Raw genomic sequence first — 25,967 nt, 5'->3', positions numbered from 1 at the left:
ATCATCAATCCTTCCTAGAATTAGCAACTTATACAGCTTAGCTCAGGCGATCTAGTTTTCTGAAAAGAAACAGCTGGTAGCCAATTGAGGTGATTAGATCTCCTGCAGCCAGGAAAAGGACAGAGGAAGCGTCCTTCCTCCGTACTCCTAATTTGTCGTACGCATACTAGGAACAGCTGCAGTATCAAATGTCGTCTGGAGGAAACTTCCAACGCCGTTGAATGGATTAGTTGTTGGTGGATTTGGGTCAAAACATAAGCGGCTCTGCCAGCCTGTGTCAAGCGTTGCCATGCAGCAGACCAGACGACCTGGTGTCTGCAAATCTAATGTGCCTATTAGCTATTACAACTGTATAATATATCACATCACGGCTTCGTTTTCTACCACATACGACATAAAATCTTGGATTCAAGAACCTTAGAGTCGGCGCCTCCTCCAACAGGAAACTAGATGTACCGTTCTGGTGGAAACTAGATAATTGTTCCTTTTCATATAGTCACCTGTTCCTTTTCATGTAGGAGGAGAAGAGCCTACTTGTATACTTTGAAATTAAGGACAGCTTAAAGAAGTGAAGTGCTTTCTGCACAAGATGGATGTATATGCAAAACATCTTATGATTTCAGGCGGCATTAAGGATTTGATTCTTTGACCTAATGCCTTGACTCCACGATTGTGCACCCCCCTATACGATTTTGTGTGTTAGGTCCGGTTTCATCCTATTTCTAGATTGTATTTGGTATACAGTCTCATTACATTATATTCTTCTTGTGAAATATTTTGTTTGTACCTATAGCTTTTTTCACGAAGACAACAGTAATATGCACACCTAATATAAGTAAATAAATATAAGTGTGAGAACAAGGCCTCTATGGGCAACGCCTGTGGAGGAGTGCTAGGCTTTGGAGAGGTTAAATGGGCCTAATCGAGATGGGACCTGGCTGATTGAGCCCATTCTCATGAAAACCATATAAATACTGTTGATCTAATCTCGACCTATATTTAATTTGGGTCTAAAAACTTTTCCCAGTCGAACTAAAGCTTAGATTTAGTTGGGGCCCTGATTATGAGAGTGCGATCCAGCAAAAGAGTTGGCTAAAATTACTTCGGTGCAATTTTCATTTTCCATGTGTTGGTATGATGCATCATTCGGCGGCCAGAGAATTGTGGACTTAAAACAGGAGCATTCGATTCAAAAACAAAAAAGACGTTGAATCATCTCCCCGTCACATTTTCAAGGTCCCCAGCTTCGGCAGAAGCCCCACGCCAACTTCCATCTTGCTCCTCAATCGATCCAGCCTCCTCCCACCCCACGTCAAGAAGACTCTTTTCTCCCTCCAACGACCACCCATAATAATATACTAATGCCTGGGAAAATTGTCAACATCTGCACTGCACGTGTAACATTTTCCATTTAACTCTATGTCTCATGAATTGTCGCTATAGTAACCGAAAGATGCTTCACCATAAACTCTCTCTCTCTCTTCGGTGTACGCTATGTATGATGATGAACCGCCACTCAAGTACGTCGGCTCATTTTGCAAAACAGTTGGATAAGTGATTAGCGCTCTCTCTCTCTCTCTCTCTCTTCATTCATGGAATCTATGATAATGATAGAAGATATATGACACGCATCACACATACGTCAAATATGAGAAATAAACAAAGCATTTAGATAATGATTTATATTTTTTTGTCAGAGACGACAACTATTGTATAATTTATACATTCTAAATTAGAGGGGAGGGGGCCTAAAGAAGCTGTGTTTCGGGCTTTCAGGTACATAGATCTTACTAGATTAAGGGAGTGCTTTAGCACATTCTTTGAATTTTTTTTTAACTACAGATAAGATTTGAACCCCCACCTACAATTCAACGAGGGACTTAAAACCAAGCTCAATGGTTGATGATGATTTAGGTTTACAGCACTGTTTGCGTTTTAAGATGACAAGATGCCTTTTCAAAATTTACTGAGTAGTACTACTTTTGAACAAATTTGAATACAACGCGTGTGTCAGACATCTCAACTTGTTCTCATAGAAAAATTTTTATAATGAGTGTGTTTGGATTGTAAGTTATTTGAAATATTTTTACTGTAGCACTTTTTGTGATGTGATGTATGTGAGATAAAAAGATAATTGGGAAGATAAAAAGGTGTATTGAAAATTGTAATGGTGATGTCAGCAAATATATTTGGCCAAATAATTGGTAATGTTACAACACCATGTAACAATTGTATTAAAAGCCAAATCCCCTCCTCCTTCTTCCTTTCTTTCTTAAATGCTCGGTTTTCATTCCTCACTTCTCTTGTTCGGAATTTTAAAAAAAAAAAAATTTAAGTGAGAGCGAAACCCTCCCCCTCCCCCCCCCCCCCCCCCAAAAAAAGTAGGGTCCCACCTTACCGACTAAAATTCTTATCTTTATTAAGGTCCTAAATGAATGAAGTTCATATGTACTTTGATGCTAACACGTTCTTTCTTCTGCTGTTGATATTGAACTGAGAGTCATTTTCTGATGCAGCTACATAGTTACTATATTGTATACGGAAGGAACCGGCTACGAGTCACAAGTATTTTTGACCCATTGCTATTGGATTGGTTTAGGAGACGTGAAAGTTGATATCTACACGTAGTCATAGACGTGACCCTTTGTCGACGAATTTCAGTTAAACATTCGAGTCAAAAGCAATAGCAAGCAAAAGCAGGTCAGTAAGTTCAGGCGAGGAATACAAACAACCACCGCGGGTTAGAAAATGCCTTTGATATGATACCATAGAAAGATTGATCGTAGAAACTTTTACAAATCGCCCGTCAATACAACTTTAGATTGATAATGGGATTCGATCACACGATATTTTTTTTGTGAGAAAATAACCTATACTTAAAAAATTCACATTTAAGTGGTTTACTTCCAAAAAAAAATTCAGGCGGGTGTGTTGTGCGTTCGTTTCATCCGATGGTGGTTTAGCCCCCTCCGAGTTATCCCCGAACCTCCTTAGGTCTGTCTTCTCCGCCTTAGTGTAGAATAGATTAGGTCATACAACTGTTGTCATCTCTGAAAAAAAAAATTGACCTATACTTCTTTACATCGATGGTCACAATAAATCACAAATCAACGGTGTGCGTTTGCAAAGGGATCGAATTAATGTTGATGTGTGTTTGGGAATATTTTGTTATTTATACTCGTACCATTTGTTATATTATATAGTCTAACATATGAAAACTATATAGTAATAAAAATAATAGTAGGAATACAAATAACAAAAAGGAGAGTGCAAATAACATTTTTCTATTTATATTGCAATTGCAGTAACAAACTGTCTATTCTAACTAATGTTGTGGGAATATTGAATAGCAGTAGAGGCTCAAGCCCAACTACCTATGACATGTCTATGGCTAAAATTTGAACACATTAGCTCGTGCAGGAGTAGAGCTTTAGCCGTTTATGAGAATTCACGGCAACAAAATATAAACATGGATTTTGTGCTTTCAGCATTAACCAAGACAGTGTATAGAAGTTGAAATTTTAGCATACATGTAGATTGCAAAATTTTACTACAATGATTAATTAGTCTTAAAAGTGATTACCACTACAATATCATATTTAGAAGGTGAAATTGATGTCTTAAATTTTAATGGGTCCCGACTCCCAAATTCCAATTTAGCCGGAAAGGAAAGAAAGACGATGGAGTAATAAAAAAGAAAAAGAAAAAGTAGAAAGTGGAAATTATCCGGCAAAGGAATCCACGTGGCAATAGCAATTCCAGCATTCATCCAATCATGATTCGTTCATTCTGCTTCCGGCGGGTCCCATTTGTGGATGTTGTTCCGCGTGTTCCTTTTTGGTACCGCCTGGTGAGTGGAGACCTATGCCTGGGTGGGGAGCCACCCCAAACGGACCCTCCTCCCCCAAACGCCCAAAAAAAAAAAAAAAAAAAAAAGAGAGAGAGAGACTAAAATTAATGTACTTTATATCCCTTTCTTGACCATATATACGTACACACAAGAGACATAAAGTCACCAAAAAAAAAACGCATAAATACAGGACCATACAATGCATCCTTTAGTCTTTAAATCCATACCCCCAAAAAAAAAAAAAAAAAAAAGCCACAAGGCATATACATGTATGTATGTATGTATATATATATATATATATATACAGAGAGAGAGAGAGAGAGAGAGAGAGAGAGAGAAAAGCCTAAAAGGAGTATTACTAGCTAGATGAGATTTATGGAGGATGAGGAAGCAGCCAAGTCAAGGTTCAGGAGCGTTTGTGTGTTTTGCGGAAGCAGTTCTGGCAAGAGGAATTGCTACAGAGATGCTGCTCTTGAATTAGGCCAGGAACTGGTATACTACTGCCCCACTTCCATAAAGATTCCTCTGATATTTTATGTCTACTTACAGGATATACTCCACCCGCCACTACTACATGGGAATGAATGAATGAATGAGAATCGTAAACAAAGATTTGACATCAAATTTTTTGGGGGTTTTCTTTCTTTTCTGCTTTATTGTGTAGGTGGCAAGAAGGCTGGACTTAGTTTACGGTGGAGGGAGCGTCGGCTTAATGGGATTAGTATCTCAGGAGGTCCATCGTGGTGGGAGACACGTCTTGGGGTATTTAGCTCAGATAGACTCGAAACCTCAAAACAAATTTTTCTCGTCATGTACAGATAGATAGATGTCTAGATTCATTCTCTCCTTGCTGGGTTGGCCGTTTGCTGACTTGATTCTCATTGTTTCTCTACTTGTTGTTTTGTTCGTCCTCAAGAGTCATCCCAAAGACCCTGATGTGCAAAGAGGTGAGTCAATTTCTTGGACCAATAAACAATTATTACAGTACTCCAATTTGGCATCTGATTTCAATTAGTTCATCATGCATCATCATGCTTTTGATCCATTGCTTATTAACCATCTGAATCTGTTTATGCATCAGATAACTGGTGAAACGGTGGGGGAGGTACGACCTGTAGCAAACATGCACCAAAGAAAAGCAGAAATGGCCCGCCAATCTGACTGTTTCATTGCCCTACCGGGTACGTACTACTCAGGAATTCTGAAATGCTGCTAGCTAAGCTAAGACTCTTACTACAACTGTCTTTTCTCTTTCTTTTTAATCAAGTCTTGTAACTCAGTGCTCATGATGAGAACCCTTTTAACAATTCACATACATATATATATATGATGATTAGGTGGATATGGAACACTGGAGGAGCTATTGGAAGTCATCACATGGGCCCAGCTAGGGATTCATGACAAGCCTGTAAGCACATACTATATAACACTACTGTATTTTTGGTTTGGCCAAATCTGGACTCCCACCTTCTATCATTTTCTTTCCCTTCTTCAACTCCGTCATGGCCTATATTATATGCTTAGCTGCCACTCAATATTGCTAAACTATTTCGATTAGCATCGTGGAGCTGGTTTATAACCCGACATATGTTCATATGATAATAGGTGGGATTGCTAAATGTGGAGGGCTACTACAACAACCTACTAACCTTCATAGACAAGGCTGTTGAAGATGGTTTTATCAAACCTTCGCAGCGCCACATTATTGTCTCTGCCCCAAACGCTAAGGAGCTTCTTCAAAAACTGGAGGTACGTACCAAAAGCCTTGCTTTTCCAACCTGTGGCCTTGTAATAGAGGAGCAGCGTAGCATATATAAATAATTACTCAATTGTGTAGACCCGAGGTTTGTGATACATACATACATACATATATATATATATATATATATATAGGGGTTCATGGTTTTTTTTTTTTTTATTATTATGCTGTGATGGGTTAGGAGTACGTGCCCGTACATGATGAAGTGGTGGCCAAGGCACGGTGGGAGGTTGAACAAGTGGAGCTCAACGCATCTTTGCAGTCTGAATTGGCTCGTTAGCTAGCTGTGGCTACAAAAGACAAAAATTACTTGTCTGGCATTTTTTAGCTTCGATCTCTTTCATGGGTTTCTTTTTTTTTTTTTGCCCCCTGAAAATAGCTGTTACTCAATCTACGTTTGCTCCTCCTCAAAATTGTATTTATTGCGAAGAATTGGTACAAAGAAGAGGAGAAAGCTAGGTTGTGATTTAGGTTGTTTGCTGTTTCTTTGCGAAAAAAAAAAGAAAGAAAGAGGAAAAAAAAAAAGAAAAGAAATCTCATCTTCTTTCCTATACTGTTGTGTGCTAGAAAACCAAGTCAAATGGACCTGCAGGAATCACAAAATACAGCAGCTAGCTAGTCTTTCATTGTCCCCAAAAAATTCCGTCTCTGCGTGTCTTGTGCCCGTGGCTTCAGGCTAAATGGTTATACCTTCCGGTTGATTCGGACAAGGAAAATATTCCAATCAAATGTGGAGTTAAACTATTTATTAAGCAGTAGTGTTAGTCGAGCCGAAATACGGTGAAATAAGAACCCTCAGATACGGTAAAGCATTTCTTTCCCTAACAAAAATATTCGGAGGAAGCCTAGTAGTAGCCGGGACTAAATACTGAAAATAATTAATCCGATGAGTACTATGAGGTTGACGGCTTGACCAGAAGTTGACCATCGTTATCCCCAGTAACCGCCCAAAAAGCAACCAAGAAGAGGTCTAAGAAATAAGACCCCGACGGATTGTTCGGGTGGTCGTGTAGCCTAGTTAGGGCGAGACGGTATGGATTCGATCCCGAGTTCAGCAAATTCAGCATAATTTTTTGAGGATCGGTGGGATTCGTTCTCCTCGGGGTTGAGGGACTAGTCGGGTGTAAGTCCGGACACTCCCAACTGAATGAGAAAAAAAAAAAAAAAAAAGGCCGAAGAAATAAATAGAGAAGGGTAGGCAAACCGGTAACTAAAAGCCTAAATAGTAGTAAAAGGGATGGTGCTGTAAATTATAAAATCAGGTTGTGGGTTGGGTGCAAGGATTACAGGATAAGTTGGTGATAATTTGACAAAGGGTTTTGGAATTCAAGGAGTCACGATGAGAGTGTGAGACTGATGCGTGGCCCAAATCAGTGAACAATCCATCCGTCAACCCAAATTCAAACCCATAAAAAGAGATGCTACAAGAACTAAAAAAGAAATGTCCGAAATCTTGTGGCATGGCCAGGGTCCGAAAAGCCTATCAATCATTAATTGATTCGTTGCAATGCGTTTGCCAGAGTTTCCCTTCCCTTCGGATGAGTCGAATGGCCCTCTAGACTAGAAAATCCACACTGGTTTTTAGCAGAAAAATGGTTTGGCTTGAAAGTCGAAACTTCCCTTTCTGTTCCTTTCTTGATTCCATTCAGTTGCATGTAAAAGTCTGATTAAAAGAAAGTTGCTCAATGTTGTGTTTGGATTGTATTTTTCTGAATTTTTTTTGTAAAAAATTACTGTAATGATTTGATACATATGAGGAAAAAAAACGATAAAAAAATACGTTCATAAAAAACGTAGCAATTTTTCGACAAAAAATGACTGTTCAAACTTTTTTTCTTTTGCCCTTTTAAGGGTGCAACTCCCAATTCGTGAAGACATCTTTTTTTGTACCGACAGAGTACCCAATACCCACCATCAGGCATGATCGAAAGCCACGCTGAAATCAGCAATCTGCACTTTGGGCCTGCATTTTCAACATAAGTAGATAACGTCCCACCAGCATTCAGCCAAAACTTTCGTCGTCCTCTCACGTGCCCGGCATGTGGATTGGAAGTATCATGTTGTTCGCGCATCGCGCGTCAGCTTCCCATCTGGTTTCGCCAGCCAGTGTCCCATGTGACCGTCCGTCCTTCTTTCTATGCGTCTGCTGCATTTGCTTTCTTCCCGCTCCCTTCTCTCTCCAACTGCATTTACTTCTCCCCACAATGTTGCTCTGCCACTTACCCGCATGCTCTGGAGCCTGCTGCAACATTTTGTTGAGCTCTGGTATTCGGTTCTCCCAAGCCCATAGCCTTCTTACCGGCCAAGGAGCTGCCACCTTCGCTGTCGGCTGCATCGGTACAGATCTTGTGCCGTTCGTTGGCCTCTCCTCCTCTTTTGTTGTAAGCTCTCTTCTTTGTCTTTTATTTTCCTTTCCAGTGAGGTCCGATCCTCTCTTCAAGTTTCCTCTGTTCATTTTTTTTCCCTGGCGTTCCTATTTTTTTCCCTTGTCCGGTGACGTGCAGCTTTCTGTTTTTTTGCTCGGTCACTGTCTTCTTTCCGCCCAAGGAGGTGCCATCTTCGCTGTTGGTTGCAGCTGTCCGGATCTTCTTCCATTCGTTTGGATCTCTTCCTCTTCCTTCGTTGTAATCTGTCCAGTCAGCTTCAGTCCTTGCTACAAGTTTCCTTCTTTCTTTTTTTTTTTTTTTTTTTTGCCTGGAATTCGTATGTTTTGACGCCATCATCGCCGACCTTCAGTCCCAGCTTCAGTCCCTCGATGCCTCCCTTTCCGACGCTTCCGACAAACTCACCCTCGCTGACCAAGAAAAGGTCCGATTCTTATAACCAACCCGACCAAGTGAGCACTAATAAAAAAAAAAAGGAAAGCCTGCCAGTCTATATTTTTACAATGAAAGAGAAATCCATGACCCGTATCAGTTTTCCTATGCCTCGCTCTCCCTTTTTTTCTTTTTTTGTCAATTTAATCTATATCTCAAGAAAGACATGGAAAATTAGGTTCATGCTTCTGAATATCATTGATAAGCTCTCTGTGTTCGTAGAAAATTCAGCCCAACTCTTTGTGCCCGTTTGTCTAACCTCCTTTCCTTGCTTAAGCATGTCACTCATCATGAATATGAAGTCGAAACAGCAAATGGAAGAACAATTACAAAAAAAGGAAAACCAAAAGTACTGTAATGTTTGCGGTATGTAATTTTGATTTCTGATCAGTATGCATTGTCGTAGGGGAACGATTCTTTATGTGTATATTTCTTGGTTATGTGTAATTGTCTCTATTACTACAGGACCCAGGCAGACATAAAAAACTAGAGACACCAAAAGTTGTTACACCTAGAGCTGTTACTAAGGTAATTAAACAATGAACTAGGATAAATTTTCCTTCTCAGTGTCATCATGCTGGTTGTTTTAGCTTTTGATCTTTTGTGGAGTGTCAGTCATGTCTCACCCAACAAGAAGTAGGATTTTTGCCTATTTTTGATGAATGGGGTGTACTAGACAGACAATAATCGTGGTCACAAAATTCTCTTACCTTGAAATGGTGTTACTCTTATTCATATCATTTAGGATTAAGTTGTGATTACTAATAGATTAATGCAATGAAACAGAGCAATTGGTTAACCTGAGCAAGGTAAAGTAGAAACAAGGAGAAATTTAACTGTATGTGATGAAGTTTGTCTCTGTACACTGCAAGATGCCTTGTGATTACGGTCACATATAATTTTATGTTATGTGTGCTGACATTTGTGATTGGAATTTCATGATAGGGAACAAAGGGACAAGTTCATACAAATTCATCTAATATAGGTGATCTGTTTTCAGAAGGATCTCTGAATCCTTATGCAGATGATCCCTATGCATTTGATTAGAGGTATCCCCGTTTCATGTTAGTTCTATTTGAATTGCAGTACTTTAATTAATGTGCAGTTGACCTTTCCTGTATTGGGTTAATAGTTCACGTACTCGGGTGCAAGATTTACTCCATAAACTAGACAATTATTTTTATTTTTTTTGCTACTGGAAATGGAATGGGACAGCTTTTGATTGTTAAACATTTTCCTTTTTATTAAGTATGAAGTGTTTGGGTCGACTGTGAAGAAGCCAGTGCAAAAAAAAAAAAAAAAAGGATTTGTCTACAAAAAAGGTTGCTTCTACCCACTGATTATTCTATAAGATTTATTGCATGCATTGTTTTCTATGTCCTGAGCTACATTAGACGAGGAAACTTTTTTAAACGTTTAGCTTGTTCAATATTGATTAGGTATAATGCTATGAGATCATTTTGGTAAATCTGCAGTCTGGCATGAATACTAAATGTTCAGTTGTTCTTGATACTGCTAAGGAGCTGTTTCTCTTAGTTAAGTTGTTTGTAGTATCAAATCACTGCTGCATCTGGATTTTGGCAGGAACTGTATCATGCAATAGAAGGCTTTGCAAATGGAGGATGAAACTTTTTAATTCTAGACATTTTAGCACACAAAAAATGTACATTGCAACTGTAATAATGTTCCTTCATTGATAAACAAGAATTAAATGTTTGCATGTGTCTGAAATGCGAAATTGCCTGTTTTCGTGGCTCCAAAACTCTTATCTGGAAGTTTGATTGCTATAATAACACAGAGCTCTTGTTAAAGATGTATGGCCAATATTGCATTCCCCTCTGCATCTTGATTTTTTGTGAAAAGAAATTATGTTGATTTTTCGTGTCACTTTTGTTTGTGCCTCCAATCTTTTACCCCAACGGTATCGTGCCACGTGAGAAAACTAAAATCAATTGAGGGTGTCTTGTCAACATATAAGACTATTTGTATACCTTGGTTGAGGTCAGGGAATGTATGATTTCCCTAGGTGCATCGTGGATTTGTTATTAGTTATTAGTTTTTAAAAACTCTATGTATTCCTTGGTTTCCTTTTTTTTGGTGGTTAATGTTATTTTTGTTATAGAGCATGGATCTGGCTCACTTTTCATGATGATACTGGGTGTGTAAATGTTATTGCATTAGGTGTCGAAGCTAAGAAGCTGATTGGTGTTAGCGCGCTTGACATGTTTGAGGCTGCTGACGATGAGGTTATGTGTTGCTCTATTCTCATGCATAGATACCTGAACTTGGAGATTGTTCAACTATGTAGCCAGGTCATTTGGATTTGTCATTAATGAACTTTCTTTTATGCAATTTAAATGGTCTGATTTGTGTACATGGATTCTTGAATTGCCACTTTATTTCGATTCAACCTTTTTGCAGACCTTTAAGTTGTACCATCGTGTGGCTTGTCGAATTGAACTGACCAGGCTCCTATGCTATTTTAAGCGTTCATCCGATGTGATCAACAAAGTGACATGCACTAAATACGCTGTTGTTGCTTGCTACCCAGTTTAGAGAGGTTGTTTTTGGATGCTTATTTCTTGTGCTATCTTGTCAGCTCGTGAACTTCTTTGAGCTTGTAGTGGCGTCGGTATTAGTTTTGAGGCTTATATGCTATTGATACTAATAGCATTTAGTGGTTCTGTTCTTTTTAAAAAATTTTCTTTGGGATGCTTTGTTATGCTGCCAGCTCAGAGCCTTTCTTCTTGGGCTGAGTTCTTAGGCAGCAGTAGTATTTGGAATAGTGATATGTAGACTATAGACCACATGTTTGTTACTTAGACGATTCATTCACTGGACAATTACTAAACTTTGTTTTGTTTCTGCGTTTCTAAAGCCTAGATCTTTGTATAGTTCTTTAGCCTTTGGAGTTTTAAGCAACAAACATTCCTTCTGTCCTAGCTGTTACTTTTGTTATTCCAACTTATTACATCTAATAAAGTCAATGTCCTTTTTATTTTCAAAATTATATACCTGCTACATATGTTTTATGGGCATCCATAATAAATTATCACCGCGCAGGGCGCGGTTCATGCCTCCTAGTACAAGAAGAAAACGATAATGCAGCGGTTCCATTGTGGTAAGGAGATTAGCTTCAATTTTGAACATTTTAGACAAATTGTTATCCATTTATAAACACTTTTTTTTATAAAAAAATCATTTTCTAAACCTCCAATTTTTTTACCCTTAAAAAACCTCATCATATTTTACCCACAAAACCACTCGTAAATATCCTTAACCATTGTAACTACCCAAATAACTTGAACCTTGTGAAAGAAATAATAATAAGCCAAAATATTTTGATGATAAGTTTATAGTTCATGTCAAGAAAAAAAATTTTATGTTGTTTTTATACTAGTTTCTATAGATAACGAACTTTGTCCCAATTCGATTTGTCCACGTTTCAGGCTGTGCATAATATTTGAATTTAAACACAATATAGAAATTATAATAAAATATATTTTTATTTATTTCAGTTTTTTTTAAAAATTAATGGGTAATAACTTTCCTTGTGAAATGATTGTAAATGAAAATCCGTACAAAATATAACAACCATATGTATTTATAAAGATGATATACTAAATCTATTTCTTGTTCACCTTAAACACCAATTGGAAAACGGGCCTCGTTTGGATTGCTTGTTTCCGTCGGAAAATATTGTCGTTTTTCGTGATCACATTTTCCTATCACCTTTTTCCCTCACATATATCAAATCACTACAGTAATTTTTCCATGAAAAATGACGGAAAATGCAATCCAAACACAACTAGTGTTTACTGTTTAGGCAGCAAATTGAAAGATAAATAGTCCTTGATTACTTGAAGTCCTGAATTATCTTATTTGCCATAATTTGTACGCCTTCTATTCCCCAGCACTCGAGCTCAATGTCTCCGCCTCAACATCAAGATCAAATCCCTCTTGTGTGATAGTGAAAAAAATACACTAATTCAATGGCCATTTTTAATCCATATACTATTAGTGAGGTCAAAGTGGTCAACATGGATATTCTTTACACATCCCGTTTTAACAATTATGTTATTAAATTCGAACCGGATAACGACTCGATTAAATTATTGGGTCAGGGATTAGCTGGTTAGATTGGTTAAATCGTTCTAAAAAATTCGCTGATATTAGCATAATGTCATAATTATTTTTATATTTTATAAGTTTTAGAAATATTGAAATTAAGTTATTGGCTATATTTGACTAATAATAGAAAATGTTCCAAAAATATTAGATTTGCAATCAAATATACACCTAATAATTATACACAAAAATGTAAGTTCATGGCTAAAATATGTTCATTCACCAAAACCACTTGAAAAATTAAATTAAAACAAATTAATGCAAGTTGGAATAACTAATGCTAAATTGATAGGATCGTAAGGATGAAAATATTTTGATTTAGAGATTATTCAAGAAAGCGAGTGATTTTAATACTTACACTAAATGGGTGACTTTTTAAATTCTTATTAATAAACGAATATGTTATAATTTAGAGAACTCAAATTATGATTGGGAGAAAAGAAAAAGAAAAAGATTGAGAATCGGGTAACTGATTTAATCGATTTTGACTGATTTTTTATCAAAGCGATTTTGTGCTACAAATCAGTTTGGGGACAAAAAAAAATGGTTCATAACCGGATTGGCCGGTTCGGCCTGGCCTAACAACACTACCGGTTTATACTTCATTTTGCTGTTCGTGGGGCAAGAAGAAACGAAAAAATAAAAAAATCAAAGCTCCCATTTCTGGTTAGCATTGAAAACACGTAGAAGCAATCCAAGCTACTCCCCAAACATATGGCTTATGTTGAACCAAAAACCCAACTTTGATCTTCCAGACTTGTTTCACAAATTTTCTTCATACCCTTTATCAAACCAAGCTCTCATGGACAGATATATATTCACTCCCTCCCCTGAAAAGTCCCCGGTATAGTAGTTGAGATTCAATCACTTTTATCTTTCGCAGCTCCAACGTGAAACTCCCCAAGCTCACAAAAAGAAAGACTCGAACTTTACACTGAAAACTGCCAGCATAGAGGAGTAGTAAGCCTCAACTGCGTCTGATTCAACCAATTGAACTTCCCCTATGGCTTCTTCCACAGCCTCCAACTTCTTGGGTACTCAAATCTTCCTCTCACCTCCGACCCCAAAGACAACTAAATCTTTGCCCAGAAAATTTCTTGTTCCCCAATCAATCCTTGGAGGGAAAAAATCCAATAGTATTTCACAATCCTTGAAGGATATTCCATCAAAAGCCACACTAGCTGCTCTACTATTTTCCTCAATCAACCCACGAGCTTTAGCCGTGGATAACACTGCCCCGCCAACTCTGCCTCCGGTAATTCAAGCCGAAGCCCCACAACCCAGTCCTTCAAACCCATCTCCCTTTTCCCAAAATCTGATCTTGAATGCCCCAAAGCCCCAAGCTCAGCCCTCCACTGACCTCCCAGAGGGGTCCCAGTGGCGGTACAGTGAATTCTTGAATGCTGTCAAGAAGGGTAAAGTGGAGAGGGTAAGGTTCAGCAAAGACGGTAGTGCCCTTCAGCTCACCGCCGTGGATGGCCGCAGAGCTACTGTAATTGTGCCTAATGACCCCGACTTGATTGACATTTTGGCAATGAACGGAGTTGACATTTCAGTTTCTGAGGGTGATTCTGGCAATGGTCTGTTTAATTTTATTGGGAATTTGCTTTTCCCATTTCTCGCTTTTGCTGGCTTGTTCTTCCTTTTCCGGCGGGCTCAGGGAGGACCCGGTGGGCCTGGTGGTCTCGGCGGGCCTATGGATTTCGGCAGGTCCAAGTCAAAGTTTCAGGAGGTTCCTGAGACGGGTGTGACCTTTGCTGATGTTGCTGGAGCTGATCAGGCAAAACTGGAGTTGCAAGAAGTAGTTGATTTCTTGAAAAATCCTGATAAGTACACTGCTCTAGGTGCTAAGATTCCCAAAGGGTGTCTTTTGGTTGGACCACCTGGTACAGGGAAGACCCTTTTGGCTAGAGCTGTTGCTGGTGAGGCTGGCGTGCCGTTCTTTTCCTGTGCTGCTTCTGAATTCGTGGAGTTGTTTGTGGGTGTTGGAGCTTCCAGAGTGAGGGATTTGTTTGAGAAAGCCAAGTCTAAGGCTCCTTGCATTGTGTTTATTGATGAGATTGATGCTGTTGGAAGGCAGAGAGGAGCAGGGCTTGGTGGGGGAAATGATGAGAGAGAACAGACCATTAATCAGCTGTTGACTGAAATGGATGGGTTTTCAGGGAACTCGGGTGTTATAGTTTTAGCAGCAACTAACAGGCCGGATGTTCTTGACTCTGCATTATTGAGGCCTGGAAGGTTTGATCGCCAGGTTACAGTGGACAGACCTGATGTCGCTGGCAGAGTCAAGATTCTTCAGGTCAGCTCCCTTTCTAGTAATCTACACGTTTTCATTCTGTTATTTTAGCAGCAATGTCATTGAAGTCATTATAATAGTAGCATGGACATAGACCGTGTGTGGTTGAGCATAGGCTTTAATTCGGAAGCAAGAGATGGTTGCGATCTAAAAGTGACAGATGCAAATGCACTCTATTTTGAAACACGCATCTTTAAGAAACACAGTCTGGGTTCTTTTTACAAGTAGATTGTGTTACAACGTAATATTTTGCTGTACCATAATGGAATCTGCCCAAGTTTGTCAAATACATTATTTGTAAATGCATTATCAGGGAGAAATATCTTCTGAATTTGATCCACCTACTTGGTGTTCTGGATACTTGTGCAACTTTAGTGATTATGTGACAGAGATAGTGTTGTTACTGTTCATGTCCTAAGTTGATTCTCAAACTCTTTCAATAAAAATCTAATGGGTTCCTGTAATGTCCGCCAACGACTAATTGTTTCATAGCATTCCTGATTGTACCATTAACATGTCTTGTGTTGCAGGTGCATTCCAGAGGAAAGGCTCTTGCCAAGGATGTGGACTTCGAAAAGATTTCCAGAAGAACACCAGGATTCACTGGTGCTGATTTGCAGAATTTGATGAATGAAGCAGCCATTCTTGCTGCCAGGCGTGACCTCAAGGAAATCAGCAAGGATGAGATTTCTGATGCTTTGGAGAGAATAATTGCTGGCCCAGAGAAGAAAAATGCTGTTGTCTCAGATGAGAAGAAGAAGCTGGTTGCTTATCATGGTATGGATGCATACTTTGCTGTCTATTGCTAATCTTTCAATTGTGAATTAGTCATCTCATTGATGTAATGCATATGGTCTATCTGCTTTACAGAGGCTGGCCATGCTTTAGTTGGTGCACTAATGCCAGAGTATGACCCTGTTGCCAAAATTTCAATCATTCCTCGTGGCCAAGCTGGTGGTCTTACATTTTTTGCTCCAAGTGAAGAGAGGCTAGAGTCAGGACTATACAGCAGAAGCTACCTGGAGAATCAGATGGCAGTTGCCCTTGGTGGAAGGTTAGCGTGCTATGCTGCCCGCTTCCTTAAACTGATTTATCTGAAAGGAAACTTGTTTGTGAATTATAAGTAAAAGGATCCAATGCATCTGCATTGCTCGTATATTCATCATTTGGAAAATGAGGATAGCTTATGACATATGCATATACAAGAAAGCCACAAATAACATCATATGTAATCCTTGCTTCATATCTAATCCTTTGCTTGTGTTGATATTCTTGTGGATAAGGAACCTTGCTTCTTCTTTTCTACGAATTTACCACATGCATTTCTCTAAATAAAAGTAGAAAAGGGGTTTTCGCACCTAATTGCTATTTAGTGTTTGGCATGTCCATGACTCAGCCTGAGGGCGTTATTGATTTCATTCTCGCCTCCATCATGCAGGGTTGCCGAAGAGGTTATCTTTGGAACCGAAAACGTCACAACCGGTGCGTCAAATGACTTCATGCAAGTTTCACGGGTGGCGAGACAGATGGTTGAAAGATTTGGTTTCAGCAAAAAGATTGGACAAGTTGCGATAGGTGGACCTGGTGGCAATCCCTTCCTTGGTCAGCAGGTGCTTGTTTCCTTCAAAATTAGATATGTCCGACTGTTTTTGTAATAAAAGAATTTTGATTGACGCCTCGTTTCGTTTAAATTGCAGATGTCTTCCCAGAAAGACTACTCTATGGCTACTGCCGATGTGGTGGATTCAGAAGTTAGAGAGCTCGTAGAGAAGGCATATTCCAGGGCCAAACAAATAATGACCACACACATTGACATTCTGCACAAGCTCGCTCAACTGCTCATAGAAAAAGTAACAGTTGATGGAGAAGAGTTCCTGAGCCTATTCATTGATGGCAAGGCTGAACTATACGTTGCATAATTTAACTCTGAAGACCCAAGCTCTGTTGTATTACAACTATACACATTGAGAAATTATCAATTACTCTGACAAGCTCGACTAAAAATTTTTTGAGCATATACCGCAATTTTAAGTGTGCCTCCCCCTCTATTGTACATCTTTATATGGCAAACACCTCAAACCAAATGATACATTGCAACTGTCAATCGTTACAACAACACAATTGAATGAATCATGGCTATAAAAGAATATTACACGAAGGCACAATTATCCTCTCCCACCCCGTTGCTTCTTTTCCTCCAGCATAGCAGCCTCATTCAACATATCAGCCGCATCCTTGTGCATGTCGAGCTTGGCAAGGGCAACTGCCTGCATGTAGAATGCTGTAGACCAATCCGGGTAGACACATTGCGCTTGCATTGCATCTCGAAGAGCTGCGTCAGGTTGATCGCACATAAGATAGCAAAGGCTTCGTCGTGAATAGACGGTTGGAGAGACCATGGTGCCGACATCTACGAACTGCATATAAAACCAGAAAAAACAGATGTGACCACTGTACCAATAAGGAACTACTTGCTAATTTCTCTGGCCCGTATATTTCCTTTAATGAGAGAAAAATACTTGATACTCAGGAAAACAGTGTGGTGTATGGCCGAGTTATCATGGTTTGATTGTAGTTAGCCATAATGAATCCTCAATCTTATATAATTATCAAGCAGAGCATCTGGAAAAAGAAAACCCAGGTGCTCTTCCATTCTAATATTGCAAGACCATCCAGGGGAAGGGGAAAAAATGTAAATTATTTCGCAATTTTTAACAAGAACCTACTAATTCGTAAGCATACTTTCAGACAGAGAAACAATATGATCCCAAAGTGAAGATTATGGCATCTCTGTCAGAAACAGTCAACAATTTTTAACTCCTAGGCAATCAACGATGCAGCGCTCAACATGAAGAGTTAGCATACAATGGCCAAAGCCAAACACTGAACTCTTTTGCCACCAGAACAAAAGCAAAAATAGTATAATATTACCTGAGAATAACAATCTATCGCAGACCTAAAATCTTTGTCGCGGAATGCCAAATCCCCACGTTTCCTTGCCTCCAACATATCTCTCATTTGCTGAGTCCATTCTTGGAAAGATAACTGCAGATTTGACACTGATTCCCTTAGAATATATATGTCTTAGGCAAGATACCATTGCATCTTATAGCGCAGATAAATTACCTCATTGGTACCCTCATCGTCTTTATAGTGTGTTGCTACCAAAATTTGATGGATAGCTGTGAGATCCATACGCGAACAGGCATCGCCCATTGGTGAAAGAGGGTGCTGTGGAGTTGCTGGTGTTTCATCATGCTTGGGAATTCCAAGCATCACATGTGATGGCACCTGTGCAAAATTTATAATTTAAAAGTGCAAAGTGGAATAACAACCAGTAAAGTAGCATAACTACATCTAGGATACTGTGTTCTTAGTAGAATATTGAAGTGCTGGAATTTTGGAGACTCTTGCAAAGAGCTCCTAATGAGACGTAGATGATTATACACATATAGCTTGGAGTAAATCAAATAACCATACTCCAGCTCCCAAAATAACCAAACTTTAATGCTTAAAAGGCACATTACATAAGCAGTGGATATACCATAAACACATTTGGAAACTTAAATTCTTCAGTATAAACTAAGAACACAAAAGGAAACATAAGATAACAAGGCCCAATTACTCATTCAATATGACCTTTTAAAGTCAGATTATAAATAACAACAGAAATAGCTCATCAAGGAATCAAATATCATTAACTTACATAGTACATAAGCAAACTTTAAAAAGTTCAACTTACATCAGATTTATTTTGCAAGGGAGCAAGTGTTGAGACAAGATCTTTGGTGTTTGGCCGATCCCTTGGTTCATATTGCAAGCATTGAGAAGCAAGATCAAAAACCACAGTTGCCTCTTCAGTTGAGAAGTTTCCCTCCAAATGTGAATCCATCAAAAGAAGTATGTTTTTGCCTCGTATCATATCTAGTGCCTGATCAATCATGGCATCCATAAACCGTAAAACAATTTCTCTAGGAAAAGCATAACCAAAAGACTCAAGGCACTCAGCCAATTACAGGTCGATATTTTCACCAAGCACAACATTAACTTTGAGGTGGTGATTCTTGTTCACCTCAAACATCAGATGCATTAAAACCATCAAAACTTTACGTGAAACATGATTTCTTTTCTTTTGGGACGAAGACGGAGACAATTCACAAACGCTTTTTTCATGATGTTGACCTTTGATATAAATGAGTCTGTTCTGGTCATTCCTTAGCTAGCTATCTAACACTATGAGGCAGTCTAGAAAAATACTAACAAAGTGGATGTATACATATCCTATTCAAAGAATGAAAGCACAAAGCAAAACTTTTTAGAGTGCATGTGGAAGCAGAAGGCTAAAAGAAGTTTCACACAACCATGAAAAATGAGTTAGCCACGTAATCAGTCACTTCACAAATCTAATTTTATCATTTCTTGACACACTGTGCACGTTCTTTGAGCAGATATGCACTTATTAAGGATGCATCTAAAATCTACTCAGCACGTCCAACTGCCCAAGTAGCAAGTGAATGCCTTCATTCCAGTATGAATATCATACATATGTGTGTGTGCACACATACATACATATATGATACATTTATGCTACAGTATAAATGTATGTAGAGAAAGGAATTTTGGGATAAAATTCCGCGAGACTCAGAAGGAACACCAGGAAGATGAGACAGTATTTTGTTATAAGCTACAAACAACTTACATGACTAGGAGGGATATGCTTCCCGCTTAGAAGATCTAGAAGGACAGTTCCAAAGCTGAAAACAACACTTTCTTGAGTGACCCTTCCTACATAAAACATAGGTTTGTGAATAGTCAACAATATCTCCAAAATCAAGTCAATACTGACCTCAAAATATGAAAACAACAAAGAAACCAGACATGCATTCAGATCTACAAAGACACTTGCTCAGCTAAAGAAAATGTCATAATGTGCACTAACTGCTAATTCTCTAAAAGACAAACAGCATGTCATGGCTACTGAATCATTGTCAAAAAACACCAAAACTTGTACAGTAATTTCTTTGCTGGAAAATGGTAATATAACACTAATACAATCCCTGTTTCCGGCATTTAACAACCAGCCCCCACCCAATTTACATAAACCCAAATAATTGGTGCTGATTCTTGAGCAAATGAGGGACAAATTCCAACTTAGTTTTAATTTCATTGGCCATCAAGAAGCCAAATCAAGAAGCTCAGAGAGATAACTAATTAACTACTCCTTTAATCAATTTACTTTCCAAACTACAAAAGTAAGAGTCTACTTAGAATACAAAGCAATTTTTTAGCATGTCATTTCACTAAAAGGGTGCAGCATTAGCTATTTCTCATTTCCAATTATAAGACAAATAACAGAAAGGAAAAAGTACTCACCATTTCTCAAATACTCAGGAGGCGTGTATGCTAGATTTGTGCTATAACTTTTACCATCCCGGCTGTTTTTCATTAATCCAAAACAAGAAAGCCGTGGGTCACCATTCTGCCAAAGACAACAGCCACATTAATGCATTTCTCGAATTAAAATCTAGAGCATCTGCAGGAGTACTGCTAAGGGCCAATATGGCAAAAGTTTGCAATTGAATAATGATGGTCACATGTAACAATAAAACATATTTCTACATGAGCAGGGAATAAAGTCAAAAGATTCATAACAACACCTCATCAAAGAGAACCCTATATGCGTTCAAATCATGGTACAGTGGACGACCTTCTGTACTGCAATAATCCAGAGCCTCAGCAATATACAAAGCTACCCTTAAACGCATGGCCCACTCAAGAGTCTGGTTCTCCCCTGAGAAGGAAGTTAAAAAGTGACCATAGGAAATGATGGAATAAGAAAATTATATTACTCCTTATCAGCTCCAACAAACTAGAAGAAACCATCAGATATCAACACGTGTTTTGCAGTTACATTGATATAGTTCCAAAAGGAAAGAGCACAATACAAAGTATCTTACTAGCTGGAACTTAGAAATCAAAACAAAGAAGTGCTAAGCCACAGCCAAGAGGAACAGAAGAGCATGAAAAGGGGGAAAGGGTGGATTTAGTACCCAAATAGTTGTGCTCGGAAATATCAAAGGACTTTTTGACATTCACTTGTCCCTCACAACGAATACATGAATAAATTAATGCTGACTTAATTTGCAACAATTCCTTTGATACATCCACATTTGATCTTAAAGTGGTAACATATTCTCCAAAATATGCCTTCATCAATTTGAAATGAAAATCATGTTCCAGAAATATGCTTATATTGCAAACAATTTAGAAACAAAAAAAAGTCATCCAGAGCTCTTCTCTTTCACGTGGCTTCTCTCATTAAAAATCCTGTCTTTTGGATAATAATAGACCTCATACTTCTACCATATTCAATAAACCCCAGTCATTCATTTCAATAAACCCCTTTGATTAGAAAACTCTTAAAACAGAACTTATGCACAACAGAAAAAGAACTCGTGCACCGACAAGAGGCAGCACCACTTTGAACCTATCCTCAGAAACCCCAGATAATAAAGCACCGATACCAAAAACATTAATTCGAAACTAATGAAAAACACATTATTGTTTTTTAAATAGATACAACCCAATGAACCAAGGGATATTCGTATGATAGAAACAGGATTTGGTAAGACTAACAACAGCTGAACTAATAAGGTTAACTTCTCCAAAAGTTGCAACAGGAGATAAGCATATGCATAAAAATCGAAACACATACAATGAAAAAGATGCTTGGCAAGGGTATCATTAGGCATAAATTCAGCTACAAGTAGCCTCTCATCTCCGTCGCTGCAGTAGCCTATCAAATTCGCCAGCCTCTTATGCCTCAATTTCCCAACACCTTTAGCCTCCTCCTATTAAAAAAAACAAAACCAAAATAGACATCAAAATTTGTTCCTTTTTTAAAAAAAAATTCTCCATCGGTTCCTTTTTTGAATCCCAAATAAAACCAATAAGAATCCCAAAACAATTGCACAAAAAGGAAAAGATTAAATCTTTAATTACTTAACAAGGAAGGAGGGAGGGAAAGAGAGAGTACTGCAAACTGTTTAGGGTCGGGCCAGGCCATTTTAGTAAATTTCTTAACAGCGATCCAGCGGCGATTCTGTAAGCGGCCTCTGTAGACCACATTGGGAGCCTTCTCGCCACTCTCGGAGACAATGAAATCGGAGCTGAAGTTATTGGTGGCAGCTTTAAGCTCAGCTAGGGAGAACTCCGAGAAGCCTTGTGCGCCAGCTCCTTCGGTTCCATTTGAAGAACGAGGATGGTGGGGTTGGCCGCCGACAGCTCCACCGTAGTGGTGTTGATCCTTGTCTCGAGGACGAGAGCCCATCGGGAGAAACGATTGGCAACAGCCCATAACTCAGTTGAGTTGAGTTGACACGACTCGACTAACTATAAAAAAAAAAAAAACAAAAAGGACCAAAAAAAAAAAGAAAAAGAAAACTCCCAAAACAAAAATAGGGGATTGCTCTTTTTCAATCCGCTTTTAACCTAGGAAGCAGTAATATGTTAGTAACTGCTAAGCTTTATACTAGGTAGAAAAAAGAGCAAGTAGTGGCATCACATATAAAAAATGAGGATGCTTTATTTTGTTTCGGAATTTATTAAAGAAATGAATATATGCACATCAGTTTATAAAAAAAAAAAAATGCTACAAATACAGCTAATAGTAGTATAAGAGTAGAAGGGAATGGCAGGAAGGGAGTTGTATTAAAACTGTCAAACCATCATCGTGTTTTAAGGTACTAAAAGTTTGCGTTTTATAGTACTGCTACTAGTAAGTACTATTAATATTTTTAAGTGTGTGTTTGTGTGAATAGATGAACAACAAAGTGACAAGGCAGTGCTTGCGTGCGCGACAGAGGGCTCTAGAGGTGGCAGGGGTTTGAAGATTTAGATAAAGGGCTGGGGTTATCAGTTATGGTGGGGTGATCGATTTCCAGATACCAAGCCACGATGATGATGAGGAGGTTGATGATGATGATGATGATGATGATGATGACGATGACGATGAAACTTTAGTGTGTAGCAGCGTGTACACGAGGAGCTATCGCTATCGCTGTCCCGGTTTGCCGTTTTTTCCTTTTCTCTCTTGTACCTCCTACCTTTTGATAGGCTTTCTGCCACTTTCTGCAGCAGACAAAAAAGTCTCTCCGTCTTTTTCGCCATTTCTCGTCTCTGTCCATTCATACTAGTACTACTTCATTCGTACTAAACGTGTCGTGTTTTCTACTTTTCTTGGCTTGTCCTTGTAAATTGAAAGCGGGAAATTATATTGGGTATTTTTGTCATTACAAAATGATGTTTAAGGGCTACTTTTACATTAATTCATTGCATTTGTAAAGGCCAAAAAAAAAACTTGTGTGGGCTCGGTCTACAGCCGCTTTTGTAGACCGATTCGTACACAATTTGCCACATAATAAATACTTCCTCCGTCCCACTTTGATAGTCCTATTTTTTTTTTCACACAGTTTAAGAAAAAGTAGTTAACTTTGTTGAAAAAGTAAATTTAGATTGCTATTTTCCTAAAATACCCTCACATTAAATATGGTACAACTTTATGGAAACTTGAATGGGGTAGGTTTATGGTAAAAAAAAATTAACTCTCATTAAATGGGGTAGGTTTATAATAACAACAACTTACATTGAATAAGGGTATTTTAGGTAAATTAAAATTCAACTGCATTCTTCAATTAGAAAGTGGACTACAATTTGTGACAGATGAAAAAGGAAAACGGGACTATCAAAGTGGGACGGAGGGAGTATTCAATTGACTTAATTGTGGTTCTATTCTTGGTTTCCCCACCCCCCTTATACCGCATATATGTAGAAATCAAAATTTGAGTCTCAACGCAATTTTCCAGTGCAAACATTTCTTCCACAAATTCCACCTCGCTTTGTATCATCTCCAAAAAGAAGAAGAAAAAAAATTGTAGACCCCTCATCTTTGATACTTTCTTTTTCTTTTTGATTTATTTGTTTTAATAATATTGGGTGTTGTACAAGTGGGTGGGTTTTCTTCAAAACTTATATGGCTTAAAAATAATCCGAAATCCTAATCGTAGGTGCTACGAGAAAGAAAGAAGACACCGGGGGAACACAAAGGCGGTGGCTGTAGGGTTGGTGGTTTTAATGGAACTAAAGGACAAGTTTCTCCGGTGTGTCAGGAAAGAATGCAGATTTTGGGGTTGGAAAGGAAAATGAGTTTTTGAACAAAGGGGCAATACTAATGGCTATTCATATTCCTTGCAGATGCTGCTTTCTGATCTCCATCGAAACGGACGCTGGATGGTGACGGTGGTACCATTACATGACAATAAGGAAATTGAAAGAGATGAGTAAGAGTCTGACGAGTGTGACTCGTCGGTCTGGTAGGCTGCTTGAACCATATCAGGAGGAGGCACGAGCATATAAATAAATTTTTTTTTTAAAAAAATCAAGATAATTTGGCGTTCAATGCTTACATCATTAATGATAAAATGACTCCATCATCCTTACAACTTAGGATATCTTACACACATTCGTGGAGAGAAACAATTAAAACATTTACTAATTGAATTGACCATAGCTTGGTATTTAAAAAAAAAAAAAGAACTAGGTGCACTTTTTTTCTATTAATGTACTTGACAATTAAAAAGAATGATATGTGATGTACCTGATAGATAAATAATAGGATTTAAATATGAAAAAATAATGGAGTTGTTGATAAACTTGTTCTTGAATCGATTATAAACTATGCCTTGTTTGGATTGCAGTTTTCCGTCGGAAAATTACGTTGTTTTCTGTGATCACATTTCTCTATTACCTTTTTTCCTCACATACATCAAATCGCTACAGCAATTTTTCCATGAAAAATCATGGAAAATGCAATCCAAACACAATTAACCATAATTTGACAGACCTCACAATTTCGGTCCCTCCAGGGAAGAAATGGAAAGATGATACTACTATAAACATATTATTATGAAAATAAAACCATGATGAGAGAAGTGAACATGGTCAGCCTTGACAAATCTGATAAACAAATGCAAGTCGTATCAGCGGGGCAGATTTAAGGCAATGCCAATTCATCTTTGGTCCCTTGAAAAGAATAATGTGTTATGATGAAAGGACCTTTTTATGAATTATGAAGGAAATGATTACATAAAATCATTAATACCATTATTGAAATTTCTAGCAGAAACACCAGGTTCGATCGGCCTGTAATACATAGTATTTATTTAAAGAGTTCTCATAATGAGCATCAATCGAGCGTACAATTAATTATGGAGAACCAAAGCCAATCATGTGCTTTGTTGCCTCCATATGCTAATCCAAACGCTCATGCACAATTTAATTAGTACTAAATTTTTTTTTTGTTTGTTTACAATTATTTTGGTTGTTGCCTTGCCTCTCTTCTTCTGAGTTCTGACGGATCCAGTTCCATATGTCAGGCTGCATGTCTCAGTGCGTTGCGTGCATGGTGATGCTGGACCGTTAAAACATCTGGCTAAGATTCTTCTTTTTACAGCCTCTTCTTTTTTTTTTTTTCCTTTCTTCGGAATACAATTTGGCAATACTATTGCTTGCTGGATGAAAATTAGCCTTGCATCTACAACGCTGCCTAAAGCACTGGCACTAACCGAACCAGATTTCTCATACCAATTGATCCAGACTGTATGCTTATTAAATGTTAACAGCATGAGGGATGAAACGATGGAATACTAACGTAGAACATCAAGAGGTTTTTCATTGAAAACGATGTGTCAATTGTCATGCCCACTATTTTATACATAAGCCTACAGGTTCTACCATAAATCAAGAATTTATGTATTTTGACAATTATTATATTATTGATAAATAAAAAGGACCATTTCATTGTTCTTAAAACAAAACCCCAAAAAAAAAAAAAAGAAGAAGAATTGCATTAAAGGTGTGATAAAATTTGGATAATAAGCTGTAATTGAGATTAGATGTACCCAAGTTTTTGTCGCTTTCAATTTGGTAAGTTTGCCAATAATAGGAGAGGAGGTGGAGGTAGAGCCAACCTGTACCTGTAGAGTGTAAAGGAGGTCACAGATGGTTTCTCAGCCAGGACGAAGAAAAACTGAAAAGATTTCATTTTGACAAGTCATTTGA

At 38.2% G+C, this 25,967-nt stretch overlaps 3 protein-coding genes across 3 annotated transcripts; 2 read left to right on the top strand and 1 right to left on the bottom strand.

Annotated features, from left to right (window-relative positions):
• The first annotated feature begins 4,180 nt into the window (after window positions 1-4,180).
• LOC140015484 (probable cytokinin riboside 5'-monophosphate phosphoribohydrolase LOGL10) lies at window positions 4,181-6,160 on the top strand. The gene is made up of 7 exons (XM_072068103.1): window positions 4,181-4,342; window positions 4,515-4,612; window positions 4,767-4,797; window positions 4,932-5,031; window positions 5,188-5,258; window positions 5,456-5,599; window positions 5,791-6,160. Exons 1-7 carry the CDS (start codon window positions 4,217-4,219, stop codon window positions 5,887-5,889), a joined length of 669 nt encoding a protein of 222 aa, XP_071924204.1. The 5' UTR covers window positions 4,181-4,216; the 3' UTR covers window positions 5,890-6,160.
• A 7,048-nt stretch (window positions 6,161-13,208) lies between these two features.
• LOC113712758 (ATP-dependent zinc metalloprotease FTSH, chloroplastic) lies at window positions 13,209-16,874 on the top strand. Its single transcript, XM_027236312.2, has 5 exons — window positions 13,209-14,852; window positions 15,380-15,626; window positions 15,720-15,903; window positions 16,288-16,459; window positions 16,547-16,874. Exons 1-5 carry the CDS (start codon window positions 13,557-13,559, stop codon window positions 16,766-16,768), a joined length of 2,121 nt encoding a protein of 706 aa, XP_027092113.2. The 5' UTR covers window positions 13,209-13,556; the 3' UTR covers window positions 16,769-16,874.
• LOC113712760 (serine/threonine-protein kinase BSK1-like) lies at window positions 16,737-22,581 on the bottom strand. Its single transcript, XM_027236314.2, has 9 exons — window positions 21,886-22,581; window positions 21,565-21,700; window positions 20,507-20,640; window positions 20,223-20,328; window positions 19,549-19,634; window positions 18,592-18,780; window positions 17,976-18,140; window positions 17,781-17,894; window positions 16,737-17,266 (listed from the first exon to the last, which is right to left on the bottom strand). The coding sequence occupies exons 1-9, from the start codon at window positions 22,204-22,206 to the stop codon at window positions 17,015-17,017; spliced, it is 1,503 nt and encodes a 500-aa protein (XP_027092115.2). The 5' UTR covers window positions 22,207-22,581; the 3' UTR covers window positions 16,737-17,014.
• Window positions 22,582-25,967: the final 3,386 nt, after the last annotated feature.

Source organism: Coffea arabica, chromosome 10e (assembly GCF_036785885.1).
Source record: "Coffea arabica cultivar ET-39 chromosome 10e, Coffea Arabica ET-39 HiFi, whole genome shotgun sequence".
Classification (NCBI taxonomy): domain Eukaryota; kingdom Viridiplantae; phylum Streptophyta; class Magnoliopsida; order Gentianales; family Rubiaceae; genus Coffea; species Coffea arabica.
This window is presented reverse-complemented; position numbering and strand designations above follow the sequence as displayed.